The 18,335-nt window shown below is 41.4% G+C and overlaps 1 protein-coding gene across 1 annotated transcript in view; it reads left to right on the top strand.

Annotated features, from left to right (window-relative positions):
• The first annotated feature begins 210 nt into the window (after window positions 1-210).
• slc4a3 (solute carrier family 4 member 3) overlaps window positions 211-18,335 on the top strand; it is a 73,371-nt gene continuing 55,246 nt past the window's right edge. The window contains exons 1-3 of the mRNA XM_084084651.1: window positions 211-422; window positions 13,964-14,156; window positions 17,308-17,561. Of these exons, the coding sequence (XP_083940777.1) occupies window positions 369-422; window positions 13,964-14,156; window positions 17,308-17,561 (501 nt within the window). The 5' untranslated portion in view covers window positions 211-368. The remainder of the gene's footprint in view (window positions 423-13,963; window positions 14,157-17,307; window positions 17,562-18,335) is intronic.

Genomic DNA, 18,335 nt, shown 5'->3' with positions numbered 1-18,335 from the left:
ACCAGGACCCGTTTCCCTTAGCCACACAAACACACAAACACCTCTATCAACACTCCCTCAGAATCTCACCTACTAGTACTAGTACTATCCTCTACTGCTGCTAGGCCACGCCCCTGTCACGCCTATCTGTAGCCCCCTCTCAAATACCCCGCCCCACCCCGACCAAGCGGAGGTCCCTCCCCAACCACCCCACCACACACACTGATATACTGTATCATTTCCACAGATCCATCCTTAGTCTAGCCCCTGTGGTCTAGACCAAAGCCATCTTCCCTCTAGCCACGTCCAGCTCTCTAGCCTTCTCTCCCCGAGCCCCTCTTCCAGTGTCGACCCGATCCCCAACCCCCCCTGGCTGTACCCCAGCCCCCATGGCTACAGGAGGCCATGTCCCTGACATAGATGTTTTCATCAGCCTGCACCAGGTAAGAATTTGTCCTAACTGATGTGGTTCCTTTTGATGAGGTTTGGTGTCTATTGGAATTATTGGCTGGTGAATGCCATTAGTATTGGGGAGGAGGAGGGGGGTGGCGTTTGGCCTTTTTTTCTTTCTCCGCAACCGTAACAGGATGCCATACAGTATCTATAGAAATGTGACTGACGACCACGCATATCTTAAGCGTATAGGAGAGCTTAAAATGGTATACATGTAATCAGATTTTGGTCAGAAATGAGTTAGACACTGATTCAGAATCTCCAAATGCGTCTATCGTTCACCTCAACATTACAACTGAATCTGCATGTAAATAGAGCTGTCACGATCATGCAATCTTAGTTAATGATTCATTATCATACGATTAATGATTTCATTGTGTTTTTGGCATTGAACATTGGAGCATACAAATAAGAATTACTTTTCTGTTTGACTTTTTGTAAACCAATAAATGCACTGTCCGATTTCTCACATCCTTATTGGCTAAGATTGGCCAAGAAGTTTGCAGGAGTGGCTCATTTTGAACAAAATGCCTCAAATCATGAACGCAGTGTCCAATTTCCGTGGAACATTCCCACTAGGCCGAGGAAGAAATGCCACCCTTTTCACATTGTCCTATTTTAGCGCTACGAGGAAGCAGAGTTTTGCAAAATATTATTTTTTTATATTACTCCTACATTTTTTGTCCAAACATCACAGTACACATTGTCTCTGTAGTCTTGTGATCAAGATGTATCTGTCCAATTTTTCATATTCCATCCTGATTGGCCAAGATTGGCATCTAAAGTTTGCTGGAGTGTCTCGTTTTTAACTAAATGCCCCAAATCATGAATGTAGCGGCCAAGAAAGAAATGCCACCCTTTTTCATATTGACCTATTATAGCGCAGGCCTGGTAGGTTATGGTAGGCCAGCATTGTATGCATTTATTGCACAGACACAACGATTTGCGGGAGTGTTGAAAATCTGTACGAGTAGTAGCAAAAGGTTTGTTTACTTTGGTTGAAAATTATATATGAAGGACATTGTAGTCTATACCAAATCTGCCAAAAATAGACGATCTACAAGTGCACAACAAGTCGTGCTGCAACGTGTGGTTCATGTGGTAAAAGGGAAAGCTTCATGATTCTTATTTAGACCTGTGAAAAGTCAAACTAAGATTTCTAGTAAGCATTGCAATGGAGATTTTGGGATACATGTTTTTGACTAAATCTAAAAGTTTTGTTGTGCCTAGTGGATATAGCATGTGCCAGCGTTGGTGAAAGTAGACAATTATTGTATGTACTGTATGGTTGGGTGTATTACATTCAACATAGTTCATTTAGTTGTATATCTCTCTGAGTTATGTACAGTATTATAATGGAGCATCAGCACCACTTTCCCTCCCTCCCTCATTTCCAGCATCGACCAGCCACTGAGAAAGTGTGACAATCCTTTGAACGTTGCAGCTGGATTTCTCAGACCATTAATTCTGAGAAAAACATACTTCCTATAAACTGTCATTGCAAAACTGTTTGGTTAGTCCAATCAAGTGATATGTCTGATCCTCTGCTTTCATATGATTTGGAAGGGAGAAAAAACAAAGAAAAAAAAACACACCACCTGCATCATTGAGTTGTACTAACTAGAAAAGTGGGCTCAGTTGAGCACCTCTCCATCTTTCTCTATTGACTCTTTTGGACTACAAGAACTAAGCGAACCATACCATGCCGTTTTTCTGGTTTTGTTTCCATACTTTCGGTTTCAGATAATGTTGTCAATTTGGCCCTGAGTTCTGTAGATTAGCTATTTTCACTATTTAAAAACAAATGGTGTTATTTATAAAGTACTACCTCCCTGGTTCTGATTATAATGGAAACATTAAAAAAATACAAATAAAATGCACCACCAACAGCATGTTACCATTACTCAGTGACGGCCCAACAGCCTATTCTGAACGACTTGCACCTCAGAAGGAGGCAGGAGCCTTCAGTTTGACTCGAGCGCTAATTAGACGTTGGTTGTTACGGTGGGGACAAGTCAAATGATGGATAATTTGCTGAGCTGTGTTATATCATGCACATGAGTGTGCATGTGTTTGTGTGCCTGCATGTACAGTACAGTATGTTTCACGGTTATGATTCCCATATCTATTCCCATCAAGGGTTGATGAGAAGAGTGATATGCTGAATATATATATATATATATATCCAGGGAGAAGGCTTATGAATAGACTGTTTAAATGCCATCACGCCCAAGGGCTTGAGCGGAGATTTTTTTTTGACATGGAACAATAATGGCTTCTGTCACTGCATATTAAAGTGTAGTCAGAAATGTTTTTTTGTGCAATGCATGCATATTAGTCAATCATAGTTCTAGCCCTATACTGTACATTGGACTCACATTGTTTCCTACTGTTTAGAACAATAGAATATTTCCCTGTCCGCTGTCTTGTTCATAATGGTAAACAGAACATGCAAGGCATGTCCTTGAAAGCAATGGAACCACAGTCTCGATTATAGGGCAATAAAAAGGATATTCTAGACCTACTAGAAATCTCTGTGGTTAAATGAAGATTATAGAAAGCGATGGGAATACTGAAACAGCAGTAGAGAGAGCCTGTTGGATATACTTAGTCGCACGACAAATACCAAAAATAGCTGAACTACAAGCTTACAACGCATCACGCTGTGATGCGTTGTGAGCTTGTAGATCTGCTTATTGGAGCCATTTTTTTTTCATTTTGAAACTACAAAATACTATAATGGCATGCCCAAAATAAGGACGTCATTGAAACTGGCTTATGCAAGATTAGTAGTACAGATTGCTACCTGTCGGGGAAAGATCTACTCCGAAGCGAAAGAGAGGAAGAGAGAACTGAGAAACGTGTATGATTTTAAGCAGATGTTGCATGACAACAGTATGTTGATGTTTCATCACCTGGAGTTGTGTGGCATAAATGCTATATAGCTGCTTAACTGAAGGCTGCTCTTGAAATTCAGAACGTGACCCTTTAAATGCCATCTTTGTCAGCGATGACTCATTTCTGCATGGTGACATGTGTCAGATGAATCGACACAGTCACAGGGTCTTACATACGTACATTATGTCATTTACTGTATATTAGTCTCAAACTTTTCAATTCCATCCAAGGACCTCCATAACTCTTAGAGTTAACAGGCTTGTAAGGGTCCATTTGGAACCCCTTCAAACCCTACTTTGAGAACCACTACTGTATGTACAGTATGTACCAATTTGGCTACGTTGTATGATATTGCATTCAAATCAGAGGGTTACTCATGAAGGGGAACATTGCTTAGGGCATTAAGTCATATTTCATTCATGTCATCTTGGAGGGTCGATCCGATCGTTGCCTGTGAACAGAGAACTGAGATTTGATGTCAAGAGCCTCTGATGAACTGAACTTTTGAAGATATAAACCTGGAGTTGCACAAGTCACAGCGGGATACATAGAAATCGTGAAAAAATCGTATTGTGAACCTAGTATTGTTACATGCCAAATTTTGCTCGCACGTGTTTGCTCACCAGTGTGTCAGCTTACCGCTTCAGGCACAGCCATGAGCTTTTTGAAAACGCTCCCACTGAAGTCTCACTCAGAGAGCCATTCAAAGGAGCTGTGTGGGATTGTTAGTAGTGAGAATGCTGCCAGCTTAGCTGAACGCTGAGCTTGAAAAGCATAGAAAGCGTCTGTAAATAGCTAGATAAAGCATTTGATGTCTCTTACAGTACACACACACACACACACACACACACACACACACACACACACACACACACACACACACACACACACACACACACACACACACACACATACATACATTTGCATATTTACTAGGTGAGATGACATTCCAATCCAATTGTCCAATTTCTCTGAACATTGAAAATTCCTAATCAATCAATCATGCTCAATCAAGAATTTGACCAAAATATTGGCTTGACAATTCTGAAAATAAAAGCAATTTAAGACCTGGAATGTGTGGGCGTACTGTATTGAAGATACAAGGTGTACCACAATCAATGAGGTATTCTGCAGGCAGCACTAGGACTTCTATCCCCTCTACGCTCTATGTATACTCCATCACACAACAGAGTATAAATGAAGCATTAGCCAGACTGCTAACAGCTGGCAGATTAGCCTCCAGACAGCTTCCACCCCACTGGGAAGAAGTGCGTGGGTGGGATAATAGTTGTAAGTGCTCTATCTTGGATAGAATATTCACTAGGAAAGCAGTATTACTACCACTTGTCTTAAACCCTCTAGACTTGGTAAACTGGACCTGAGTTGGCTCTGTACTTGGACCACTTTTTTCGGTCGACACGAAACATAGCCGATCTACAAGCTCATTGCTCATTTTGACTAATGTTCCCCACAGAATATAGATGCTGGGTTACAAGTGGTTACAGTAGAGGAAAGGTGAGAGAGAGAGGGGCTGGCATGCAGCAAGGAGCCTCGGTTGGAATCGAACCCGGGGCCACAGAAAGCTCCAGAGCTTGATTTCCTTTGTACTCCTAGTATGTAGCAGAGCAGAGACATACAGAAACAATGTTATCAATAATAAATACATGCTTCTAATGCTACCCATTACTACTGTACATGTATGTCATACTATTACTACTTCTGAGCATCATTCCAGTCAAAGCCTATTGCTCTAATCCCCAGGCTGCTGCTGACCTTTAAAACGGTTTCTGTACTATAACTCAAAGAAGGAAAAAAAGAGAATAGGAAAAAGGCTTGCTCTGCTTTCCTGTCGTGACTTTGGGTTGGGTTTTTGCTGCTGTAATACTGGTGTTCTGCTTTGGAGGCTACAGGCTCTGTCCATCCTGTAACTGTAGTCCCGGGTTTCCAGAAGGTGGCATACCTGTTTCATGTTGCTGTTCAGTTTCCCATAGCTTTGTTTGATTGGCTCGGCAGCACATTTGAACCGGAAACCCATTATTAAGGTGTCTTGTGTTTCGCTTCAAATCAAATGAAATGGGTATGACACTCTCTGGAAACCCGGAACTACAGTTATACACACAGCCCATTCCTCCCCAGTAACATCATTGGCTTGATGTTGACATTTAGTGCAAAGTTAAAGATACACAACATTAAGTATCATTGTAATGTATTTTCTAAAATGAACTGGGGAAATAATAATAAATGTTATTTGTATTGCACTTTACATTTGAAACAACCCTCAAAGTGCTAAGGGAATGCAAAGAACATGATTAAAATGAGATTGGACTATTAATCCTTGCGTTCCTCAAAGGATAATTAATTATTTCTCGCAGCAGCAGCAGCAGCAGGGTGATTGTACTGCATGCATGTTGAAATACCTACACGACTATGCTCTGTAGTGGCACACAACAAACGCTCGCTCCCTTAAATGGTTTAGCACAGGGTGAGTCATACACAGGGCTGTGTGGAACATTCTCATATCCTGCAATGCTTTATTACGATCTGCTGCAGCGAAAGCCATCAAGCCTATACGCAAGCAGGTGTCAAGAAGGGGACATTAATTTTTGGTTGTCTGGGAGAGTGAGCGCTCATGATGTGAAGTGAGTGAGTCATCACGTGCATGTGACAGGGGGACATTGTCGCCCGCGGCATGCAAGCCGGAAAGGATCATAGCACTGAAAGCGGTCTGCTGCGTTAGTGGGCTTGGATTTGCTTGCCACATGAATCTTCCACTCTCCTTTTTACTGCACTAGATCACTACTGTAGTTCTCGAATTGGGATGCGGGAACAGACCTGCTATCGATAGAGCACAGCTGATGGTGTGTGTGTGTGTGTGTGTGTGTGTGCGTGTGCGTGTGCGTGCGTGCGTGTGCAGACATTTGGCTCCCGTATGGTCTCGCATGCGGCTTCTGTGATTCACACAGTGACCGTTCCTTCTCTAACGTAGCCTCGGGTGGGATGTCAGTCTGATTAACTTGCGGTAGACGTTTGACCTTTTTCTCAGAAGCACAGGTCGGAACTTGATTGTCCACACAAGTTTTGCTTTTGGCTGCATTGTGGTAGAATGAAAAACCAACAAGATGATGTAAACACACAATTTAAGTCATATGGGTAACACAGTAGCGCTTCCAGCTCGTGTAAGTGTAGTTGGTAAGTAGTAAGTAATAATAGCAGTAAGTGGAGTCAGAAATGTAATCAGAGTAATCAACTATTATCACACGACAACAGGTGTAAAAGAGTGCGAGCTCTCAAAATTGCAGTTACAGGATGAGTTGGAGTGGGGAGGAGAGAATAGATAGGAAAGGTGAAACACATAACACATAATAGGTCAAATAACAGGGAGGCACAGTCAAATCACAGTATACTATACAAAGTGCGGTATAAAATTACAGTTTCATGTGCATGGTTTACGTGAGGATTTTACCATGTAGATTGTAGATGCATTAGTCCATGGACTAATGCATATCAAACTGGTGGAAATAAATACAAAAATATTGAGTATCACTCCTTACTTTGCTAGGTTTTGTTCAGGGGCCCTCCTCTCTGGACGGATCTGGAATAAGTGAGTATCCAATCAGATGATATGCATCTATTTGACAAGCGTAGTAACTTAATGTGAAACGACGCCTGGCACATTTCCAAGCCATCGTTTTGCTGTTGCTGCTGTAAAATGAAATCATAACCGTTACTGTGCATCCACATTCTAGCCAAATGGAAAGTAAGGACAATTTATTCAGCAAGCAGACTCGATGGACGACCTACAGAGAAGGTGTTAATAGGGTTTTATTGCCATTGATTTTGATTTTGTTTACTCATATATAATTCCAACATGCTGTAGTACAGTGGTTCTCTAGCTGGCTCAGTTCCCACCTTTACCATAGCTAGCATACAGTTACAGTATGATGCTATGAATGAAAGATATCCCATCTTTTTTAATAGTATAGCATTACAAATGAGAAATGGAGTGAAATATTTGCAATTAATGCCTCTGATTTATTTTAAACCGTATGTGGCCATAACATTTCAGTAAGTCTAGTTCAATATATTCAAAAATAAAATGGCATAATGGAAAATAAGAATTTGCTTTCCATTCAATAACGGTACTCAAGTTCTACATTTTTAACACTTTACATGCCAGCAAAGTATATATGTTTTTATTATTATATTGTATCATTAAACATAACAATAAAACAATGTCTTCCCTTTTCCACTTTTTCCTCATGTACCCCTTGTAGTATCCCTAGGGGTACATGTTCCCCCATGTTGTACCCCATCCCAAGTCAATTAATCCAACTATAACTTAAATGTTATAGCTGTAACTTTGAGAAAATAGAACACATTATTAGGCATTATTAGGTCACATTATTAGGCAGCCTTTTATTAACGTACATCGCAATTGCTCAATCATCTGTCAACAGTTGAAAATCAATACAGTCACACCTCTGGCACTTGGTGTTTGTTGTGATCTTGTTTGTCTGGGGCGGGTGCCAGTTCCTTAAAATAAGGAGGGAGGGAGGGAAGGGGGGGATTGGCTGAACACAGTTTGGCACTGTTTGCAAAGCAGGAAGTTGACCTCACTCACTCACTCACAGTCTCTCACTCACAGTCTCTCACTCACAGTCTCTCACTCACAGACTCATTCACTCACTCACACACACACACACACACACACACACACACACACACACACACACACACACACACACACACACACACACACACACAGTATCTCTCTCTGTGTGTCACTGCATGGCCCTTTTAAAAGTGCTTTTTCAACAAGAGCGTAACAAGGATCAGTGACATAAAAAAAAAAATGTGTTCCACATTTGGAATCTACTCTCCCCATAGGCCATGAAGACAGCACGCAGGCCAGATCTCCTTTCGCTGGCAATGGATCATAAAATGTACAGTAGCTGGCTGCCTCGCCGATAAACATACTGTAGCCTAAGGGCATGAGTACTAGTGTTGCCATGTCCGCTTATTATAAGCCAACTTTGAGCTTGTTTTTCTGTAAAGTCGCTTGTAAATATTTGTAGTTGCGGGTTGCTTTTTTGGGGGTGCTTGCAGTGTAGTTACTTATCTGGGCTTGCTTCCTAAATGTTGTTTAAAATCAGTGGTTCTCAAACATTTTCTTAAGGATTCATAATTATGTGTTTGTCCGCACACCCCCATCTGAAACTATTTTGTGCCAGGGACCACCATACAAGTTGTGTGTTTATAGCCTGGGACCAGACGAATCTGCGAGTGCAAAAAAAAATTGCACTCTGCGATTTGGGTCTGGCACCGCTCCATAGAGAATCCATTTCCTGCTCCAGAAGACGTGGGTGACCAATCAGGGCCCAGGATTCAAATATGGGAGACTGTAATTGGTAGTTGGTTGTAGGTCTAACCAATTGCGTCGAGGGCCATTGTTTTGATCCCGCCCCTTGGGAAAAAAAAGGTCCTCATGGAAGCACCAGACTCATGTCCACGCAGTGATATAGTCTGGCTACGCGAGGCTAGTGTGTTTATACGTTGTAAAAAAAAATACAACGTACATACGTCATGAGCTTGTAGATCTGCTGTTTTCAAATTGCCAATGTATATAGGGGTTAAAGTTGTTAAAGTGATTTTGATGCTATAGTTACTTATTTACCTGTGTGTGTGCTCCTTAGTCGCTTCTTTTGGGCTTGTTTTCGTAGACCTGGTTGCGTGTTTCTCTCGCAGAATCTGGCAACACTGATCAGTACACTGTAAAGTTCTGAGTGTTAAAGTAATTCTGAGAGTGTACAAATGGAACCAAATGGACTCGTGGAGTGTACAAATGTTCTATTTGTACACTCTTGTACAAATAGACACGTTATTTTATATTGTAAATGAATGTTTTTTCTTTTTTTGATGTGGATCGGACCCCTTGAAGAATGATGTAAAATGAGGAGAGAGGCAGAGCAGGAATGATCATGTGACCTCTAGAGAACTGTTTAAATATTTTTAATGGCAATCGTGTTGCAGCAACAGTGGCTGCATTGGTTGGAAGGCTGAGATGGGAAAAGGTCAGTAAAGACGGAGTATGGCAAATACAAATGGCAGGGCAGCGTTCATCTCTTGTGCACACGCACGGCACCCACAGCCAGCCGTATTATTTTTTCTGCACAAAAAAAACTAAGGTCAGAGGGATTACAAGAATGTAACTTAACTACTGTTTGTATATGAAGTGTAGACAATGATAAGGCAAGTTGATGGGTTCATTTTTGACAGTTTGTCAATTGTCATGCCTCACATTACTGTTTAGGATGTGTGTGCTAGTTGTCTGAACTAGGGGTGCAACAGTAAATCTAAATAATCAGTTTAATTGTTTATGAAAATTAGCAATAATCAATGTTAATTAAATAAATCGATTTGGGGGATAAATGTTGGTTATTTTCTTAAATGTTTTTTAAAGAGCAAAATAGATCTACACGCTCACGTGTAGATCTGCTATTTTCGTGCGATACTCTTGTACAATGAGGTACGATTAAATAGGGCTTAAGTGGTTCAGACTATAAAAAACGTTCTGATTTCTTTTGCATCGATTTGTTGACAAAACAAACAAAAGTGCCTCTTGATTATTTGATTAATCAAAAAAGTTATCAATCGAATAAGCCATAGTCTGAACGCTACACTGGGACGGGCAGTGGATCCATACACACAAACAGGAACCCTCTGAAATGCTGTGTCATTTATATCATGAAGCATACATTACAATTTTCTACCTAGCCACAAGGAAACACACACACACACACACACACACACACACACACACACACACACACACACACACACACACACACACACACACACACACACACACACACACACCTTACTCCATAATCGTCAGCAGCTGCTAAATATTTCATTGCCTCTCCCTGGCTCAGCATTCCATTAAAAATGAAATATTCATGTGGCAGTGAAAGTTGCACAGGCAACCATATCCATATAGTCCATATGCAAGAGTGCTTTAGTTGGTGGTTTAGAGATGAGAAAAGTCCTGGGAACGAGGCTAGATCTGATCAGACAGACTGATCTGGTCCCTGGAGGGACCGGTGGGTCAGGCCAGGTTAACTGTGGAAAGATCTGCTTCACCTCAGAGGAATACTTTAATCGTTTTATTATAATGGTAATGACTAATCATTTTGCTTGCAAGACGTTGGCAAGTTCCAGTGATGCTGCTCTAGGGTCGGACTGGGAGAAACATCCCCCTGAAGAGAATGTTGTTGTTGTTTGTTTTAGGGAAATGGAACTGTATGAGTTATGAGGAGGATTTAGCCAGGTCCTCCGCCATGGGAAACACCACTTTTACATCAAATCATTGTAAAACTCCTGCCTTTTTATATTCCATCTGGCCGCATCTTCTGCCCAGTCCTTTGTACACACAGGTATCTCAGGCCATTAATCGCATCCTGTCCCTCCGTCCCACTGGTAATTACGAAGTAATGGAGGCCTGAAGAAGAAGAAGAAAAAAGAAAAAAGGGTAATTTAAAACCACAGAGTAGTAAGCCAGAGCGCTGCTTTACTGTCTCAGCACCAATCACAGGCAAGGAGAGGGGTTTGTCCTGGTGCTCTGACCTATCGGATACAGGCAGTGGTGTAAAGTAACTACTAAGTACATTTAGTACACTCAAGTACTGTACTTAAGTATAATTTTGAGGTACCTTTACTTTACTTGAGTATTTCCAACTGTCTATACTTTTACTTCTACTCCACTGCATCTCAGAGGCAAATATTGTACTTTTACTCCACTACAATTATTTGAAAACTTTAGTTACTAGTTACTTTGCAGATTAGGGATGGCCCAATCTCGGAACCCAGAGACACACTGAAAAGGAAAAACAGCGACCTCTGCTGTTCGTTGCTCCTCAGTGTGACTCTGGGACAAAGCCGACGCAGCACATGTGCGCAAGGAAACGGGGTTTAAGTCTGCCTTCACCGCTCCACTTCCGGTGGTGAGCTTGCGTTTTCATTCCGACTAGATAACATTTCTACACGGAACACTAACACCACTTCTACCAGAGAACATGGATCGTGTTGGTTATAAGCCCACTTGTTTCTATGATGAAAGAGTAAGTTAAAATGTGAATATCTTTCCGTGGTTTTGTCTGCTCCGCGGACGCTATTGTTAAATTAGTTTCGGCTATTTTCGAGTAGGGAAGGACGACGGACACGTGAATCCCGCCCACTACATTTGATTGGGTAAAGCGTGGCCTGCTTCCTGATCTGAAGGCACGCCCACTCCCACACAGTGTGCACACGTTATGACGAACCTTCAGGACAGATTCCAACGCAGTGCAGAATCTGTTCTTGAGAGATTAGGGATGGCCAAATGGAGACATTAATAACCGATTACCGTTAGGCCTTAACGATTAATTAATTGATAACCGTTAAGAAAACAATTGTGTAAATGGCCAATTTTAATGGCCAAAATACATTTTATTTCAAAGGGCCAAGTCTACACAGTTTGTTTTGTGTCTCCAGCAGAGTGTCTAGTGTCTCTATCTCTCTCTGGAAGAGGTTGCACATGAACTCTGCAGCCGCACTGAGGCACTCCAACACAAACAATACCAATACAAAGACAAGGAAGAAGAAGAATAAAGTGGAAGTTACGTGTGGTTGCAGGTGTAAACTTCGCCAAAAAACAATTAAAAACATTTTTGGCCCTTTTTTCGTTAGTATTCGGTTGGCGATTTAACGGCGGGTAACGGTTATCGGTTGGCCATCCCCATTGCAGATATAAATTATTACATTATAAAACATACATTAACCACTTTAGCCCTATTTTATACATAGGCTATTTGAAAATAGCAGATCTACAAGCTCACAACGCGTCGCGATGCAACGCGTTGTGAGCTTGTAGATCTGCTATTTTCAAACATTTTAGTACTTTTACTTGTGGTACTTTAAGTACATTTTGATACCAATACTTTTGTACTTTTACTCAAGTAAATTTTGAATTCCGGACTTTTACTTGTAACAGAGTACTTCTACATTGCAGTATTGATACTTTTACTTAAGTAAAACATTTGAGTACTTTTTCCACCACTGGGTACAGGGAATGCATTAGTCAGGGTCCCCCCCCCCCCCCCCCCCCCACACACACCCCCTTGTCTCTAGAGGCTGTCTAGTAGTGTGAGAGAGTGTCATGCTTTACCCTCTGCTTAGCACTTTGTAGTATTGATTTGATTTGCTGCTGTAGGCTCGCCTGCTAAATGACAGCCACGCCTCCTCCCCCCTGCTTAGAGTACAGGATAGGGATGCTCTCTGTTGATATACTGGGTCCATGTACAGGTAGAATATATTCGCTGTCGTGTGGAAACCTTGTATGTCCACCAGAACCGTTATTCTTCAGGAAATGGAAAAAAAGAACCTGTGTAGTTCTCATTTATTCACAAGCTCTTGTTAACGCTTATCACTGGCTGTATATTTATAAAACCCACAGATACACTTCTTCTTCACCTCTTTTCATGTTCACTTTAAAAGTTCTTCCGAAATAGCGGAAATAGCCACTGTACAAGCTCATAGAGATCTTGTAGATCGGCTATTTTTGCAACTTTTGAGCAAAGCTTTTGTTTACTAAGGAGCATTAGCTCTGAAATGTGCCAGTTTCATGCCAATAAATATATCCATTAGTGGAGTTTTTCATCCAGAATGTGCGTTTAGCCCTGTGTTTTGTGGCAGCCTCTCATTGCTTTATTATATCGTCGCTGTCAGGCAGAAAACTTATATCTCCATATTTCAAGTTTTAATGTTTTTTCATAAATGAATAGCCTAATTCGTCATACAAGATTGTCGCACAAAATTAGTGAAAATAGCAGATTGGATATTTTCACTACTTTCAAATGTTTTGTTTTTTTTCAAATAATGAAAAATAAACCTTTTGGACATACAAGGTTTCCACCGGCAATGACGATATTTAATTATGTGTTATGTCAAATATCAATGACCTACTGTATTATAGCACGGTTGAAAGGAAGATTTCAGCTACACACTGATTTCTCTATGGGAAATAAATGCATTGTTCAGTCAGTGAAAACATAATCTATCTTTGTTGCAGTGCATGAAAACAAACATATTTCCGTGCACTGCAACAAAGCAGATAATGATACAGAAGCTTTCTGGTGATTTATGTTTGAACTCATAAAAGACTGCCAGGAATTCCTGATTGAGCTGAGTTAGGGGCTGGGCGATATGGACATTTTTTTTTTTTTTTTACCAAATACCTCTATCGATATTGTGACGATAATATCTTATTCTGACGATGTCCCATTTTTCTAAAGTAGCAGATCTACAAGCTCACAGCGTGCTGCTGCACGGCAGCTTGTGTGTAGGTTGTGGATACGTTTTTCTTTGCTATTTTTGCTTTTTTAATTTGTATTCTGAATGTATAAAAACTGTTTTTAACCAGGAAAAGGCAACACTAATGCCATTTCACAATATTATATCCCAAATCCTGATATCTACGTAGTCTCATGATATCACAAGAAATAATGCCAAGGCCTCCGCTGAATCGTTCCCTGCCGACGCCGCCTCTTTTATAATAACATGTTTTTAAAGGATTCTTCTCTCTCCCGTCTCTTTAAAGCAGGTGAAGGTGGAGGAAGACCACCAAGAGGCGGCGTCGGTGGGAGGAGAGCCAGAAGAAGACGATGAAGAGGAGGAAGACGAGAGCTGGGAGAAAGCTCTGTCCGTGGAGCGCTTCGCGGACATCATCAGCGAGTCGGCCTCCCCCAGCGCGGACAGGATGGGCCGTCACTACAGCGAGAGGGACTTTGAGTGTAAGCCCCGCCTCTGTTTTCATGATGATGACTCATGGGCTGTGTCACCTTTCTAAACACAAGGCAACCTAGAGCAGTGCTTCTCAAACTTTTTCATGTCAAGGACCCCCAAAATTATATGTATTTGGCTGCAGACCCCCCCCCCCCCCCCCTCCCCATCTCAAAAATATTTTTGTGCCAGGGATTTTTCAAAAATAGCAGATCTACAAGCTCATAGAGCTTGTAGATCTGCTATTATAAATATGGTTAAAGTCATCATCAGCTGCCATTTGGGGCGTGTGACTGATGATGTGTTTCAGTATGTTTTGATAATTTTGCACCCACTGGTGGACAGCCTCATTATTAGATAATGTTTTCAGTCACTTCAACCATTTAACCTCAAACTTCTTTCTAAGGCGGCGTGTCCACTGAAGTTTTTTTTCCCCCGGCTGAAAACGCCAAAGCACTCGCCTAAAGTGGCAGAGGTGAAAATATTTCAGCTCAAACTTCAAGCATCTTAGTTCAAGCAGAGAAATACGGCACGCGTGAATGTGCAGCGCAAAATAAATGCCCAGCGCCACGCCATGCTGCTGGCGTTTCCAAAAATGCGCTCCCGTTGTAAACAATTAAAAACATAATTCTGCGCTCAGGGGGAAAAAAGTGGACAAGGGGCCTAAATCATTCGAAAGAATAGTCTTGTCTACAATATCACAGTTATGAATTGTGAGAGTGTACAGTAGAGCTGTTTTTTGTTTTTTTTGTTTTTCTGTTTTTTGACATTACTGTTTTCAATTATTTTTATTTCTAAAATGTGATAATAACATGCCTATATTTGGGATACCAGGGCTAAAGTGGTAAACGCAGCTCAAACTATAAACAAGTGCAGCTCAAAATTATTATTAGTTATGTTTAGTTATGTTTGAGAGTTGTGAAATGCTACTACTGATGGTTTAACATTACCACAGCTCAGCAGGGATCCATTTCCACCAGACCAGTTTAGCCTCTGTCTGCACACCGTCTAGGCTCAATTGGTCAGCGCTGAGGCTAAACGTCAGAATAGGCTTCCACAATGCCATAATGTAGTTTTATTATCCATCACGTACTACGTGACACCAACCCATCAGATGCCTTATACCCTCACAGGAGCACAGGGGCTTATTATCATATCTATAGGCTATCTAGTCCTCCCTACCTACCAGCTCACCTCTCATTGCAAATGTATTACTAAATGACGTGTGAAAATACCTGAATGCAGGCAAGCAGCTTATAAAGCCTATCGTACGGTATGAAAAGCTTTTATGGTTACAGTACGTTAGTTCCTTATGTCTAATTCAAAACAGCAGTAGTGACGTTTGTTTATTGAATGATAAGCGATTTCCGTGACCTTTGCAAAGCTTAGCACGGAAATAATATTAGAAATATAGCAATATACATGTATAGCTCCCTGCTATGGAAACAGATTTAGCAACTCAATTCAGTTGAACTGTATTACAAATAATATTTTCACCAATGCACAGTAACCTTTAATTCTTGTAATACCATCTTGTGTACTGAATTGTGTCAATTATGCAATTAATTAGCAATTAATTTATACATGACATATTCATTTACATTTAGCTCTGAATACATTCACATTATACATTCATACTATAAATACTATGTTAATAATAATATTAAAAGGGGGATGCACGCGATGTGGGAGGGAAGGGTGCCTGGGGTCTTCTGATACTTATTAAACACTGCCTTTCCCTATAATTATAGCATGTTAATTGAAATCTAAAGCTGTTGTTTATTTAGTCCTTAAGTGCTTAATAGGAGATTATCACAGCTCCCAACATTAACACATTCCCTGCCAGAGTTTATTCATAAGGTACTCACCCACTGCCAGCGTTTTTGAGTTTTATAGCCTTTTGAACCGTTCACAAAAAATATATATCCATTAAAATCCGCGATCGGATGGTGTTTATAAACAGCAACGACGGACGTACGAGCCCTCATAATGTTTACACTTTTTTTACTTTTTCTTCTTCTGTGATATCAGCCGCTGAAAGAGGCTGCAAACGTCATATCCGTTTGGCTGTGACGTGGCTGTGATCCCCACCGGCCATCTTAGATTAGCTTAGCCTCCGATCGGCTATCAGATCGTTTTTAAACACAAAGAGGATAACCGTTCGTCGATCAAAGAAAAGAAAATACAACCGGAGCTTACCATTCGTTTTTTAAACCGTGTGAAAACCATGATCTTTAGCCAAAACCAGGGAAAAACTGTTTTTTCAAGATAAAAAACGAACCGGAAACGGTTGTCGGAAATTTTCTCATAGGATGGGTCGGAAGCGTCATGGGGAAAAAAAAATAATCAAGGATGGTACCAAAACATTTTTTTTTCGTTATTAAACCACATAAAAAGATGATCCCGACATATCTCGGGATATGCAGGTAACGGGTGGATTTAATGTCCCGAGATATCTCGGGATTGGCAGTATATGTGTTAAAGACCAAATGGGAATGCTTTGAACAGAAGTCACATTTTGTACAAATCAAAGAAAAGAAAAAAAAACTGCTGTGCGAAATATCTGACATTTATGTAAAAGTAACAACAAACAAAAACTAACAAAAATGTAAAATCCAGAATTGCGAGGTGCACTGTTCCGATCTGCACCAAACGTGGCGCAAACACTGTTCAGGGGTCTGCCATGACAATAGTCACCCCAGGGCCCCTGTCATTGGCCCCTGGGTGCCACAGGCGCACTGTTGCTCTAATCTGCACGGCACAAACACTGTTCAGGGGTCTGCCATGAGACTAGTCAGACCAGGGGCCACATGCACACTGTTGGGCCAATCCGCACCAAATCAAGTTTGAAGTTACAGTGGGTTTATATACAGTAGGAGGGGGGGCGTGTCTGATCAAATGAATATCAAATATCTAAATCTGTGTGCAGATATCAAATATCTAAGTCTGTGGTGCACACAAAAGTCAGAGTAGATGTTAAAATGACCTCAGAAGTGTTTTAAAGTGAAATACCCCTAAAGTGGTGAATGCATCACTAATTACAATCCAATATATGATTGTTTGAGTACTTTTACGTTTGGTATTGTAACTACATTTAATTCATCCACCACTGCGTACATTCAGCATTCACTGGCATGAACTCTCTGCCCCTCCCCCCCACAGATCACAGACACACATCTCATCACACACACCACCCCCTGTCCACCCACCTGCCCGCGCCGCAGCGTCTGCGCAAGAGGGTGCACGGCTTGGACCGGCGGCGCAAGAAGAAACGCAAGAAAAAGAAGACCTCGGTGCCTCCCTCCGAGGTCACGCCCACCATCCACGAGGTAGACGAGGAGGAGGAGGCGGAGTCGGAGACGGACGGGCGGGGCGCGGCGGCCACACCCACGGAGCCACCTGACCACTTGCCACAGGTAACATGAGACTGAGATGTTTATTATTTTTTTCAATACTGTTAATTTATCCATTTGTAACTCTGAGAGTGAAAAATGTAAACAACTGGACTCTAAGGAACTAAACTAAGCTACGAAACGACCAAGCATGGTCAACTACACTGTCGTTGTGTCACTTTTGAAGTGTTGCTCATGCCCGACTGCACAAATGAAAACCGCACAGGCAACTGGTTAACTCTTTGAGTGCCAGAGTGATAGTGTTATAGTGTGCCAGTGCTGCCAGCGAAAGAGAGCGATTTTACTGTACCTTAGAAAAATCACCTCCGTGACCTCCGTCCTCCTCACGGACATAGCCTCATTACACGCACAGGGTTGTCGTAGTAGAGGGATTGTTTTTTTATCCGCACGGGGCAATCCATTGCACAGCTGCGGCCGTTTGAATGCAGCTTGTTTTTGCCATAAAGGAAGAGAAACAGAGATATAGCGATTAACCCTTTAAGACCTGGAACGCATCTATATCATTTTTTGATTTGAGCTAAAAAAGCATTATTTTACACTTTGGCTATTCAAAAATAGCAGATCTACAAGCTCATAGCGTGGCACCGAGTGCCGCGCTATGAGCTTGTAGATCTGCTATTTTTGAATGTATATGTATTTGGTCCTTGGCCAAATACATATACATTGTGGGGTCCTTGACATGAAACATTTTGAGAACCACTGACATAGCTACATCAAAAAAAAAACATCTTTTTAGAAGACATTCTAAAAACAGACATTTTGTAGAATCGGCCTCAG

Source organism: Gymnoscopelus microlampas (genome assembly GCF_963454915.1).
Source record: "Gymnoscopelus microlampas genome assembly, chromosome: 17".
Taxonomy (NCBI): Eukaryota; Metazoa; Chordata; class Actinopteri; order Myctophiformes; family Myctophidae; genus Gymnoscopelus; species Gymnoscopelus microlampas.
This window is presented reverse-complemented; position numbering and strand designations above follow the sequence as displayed.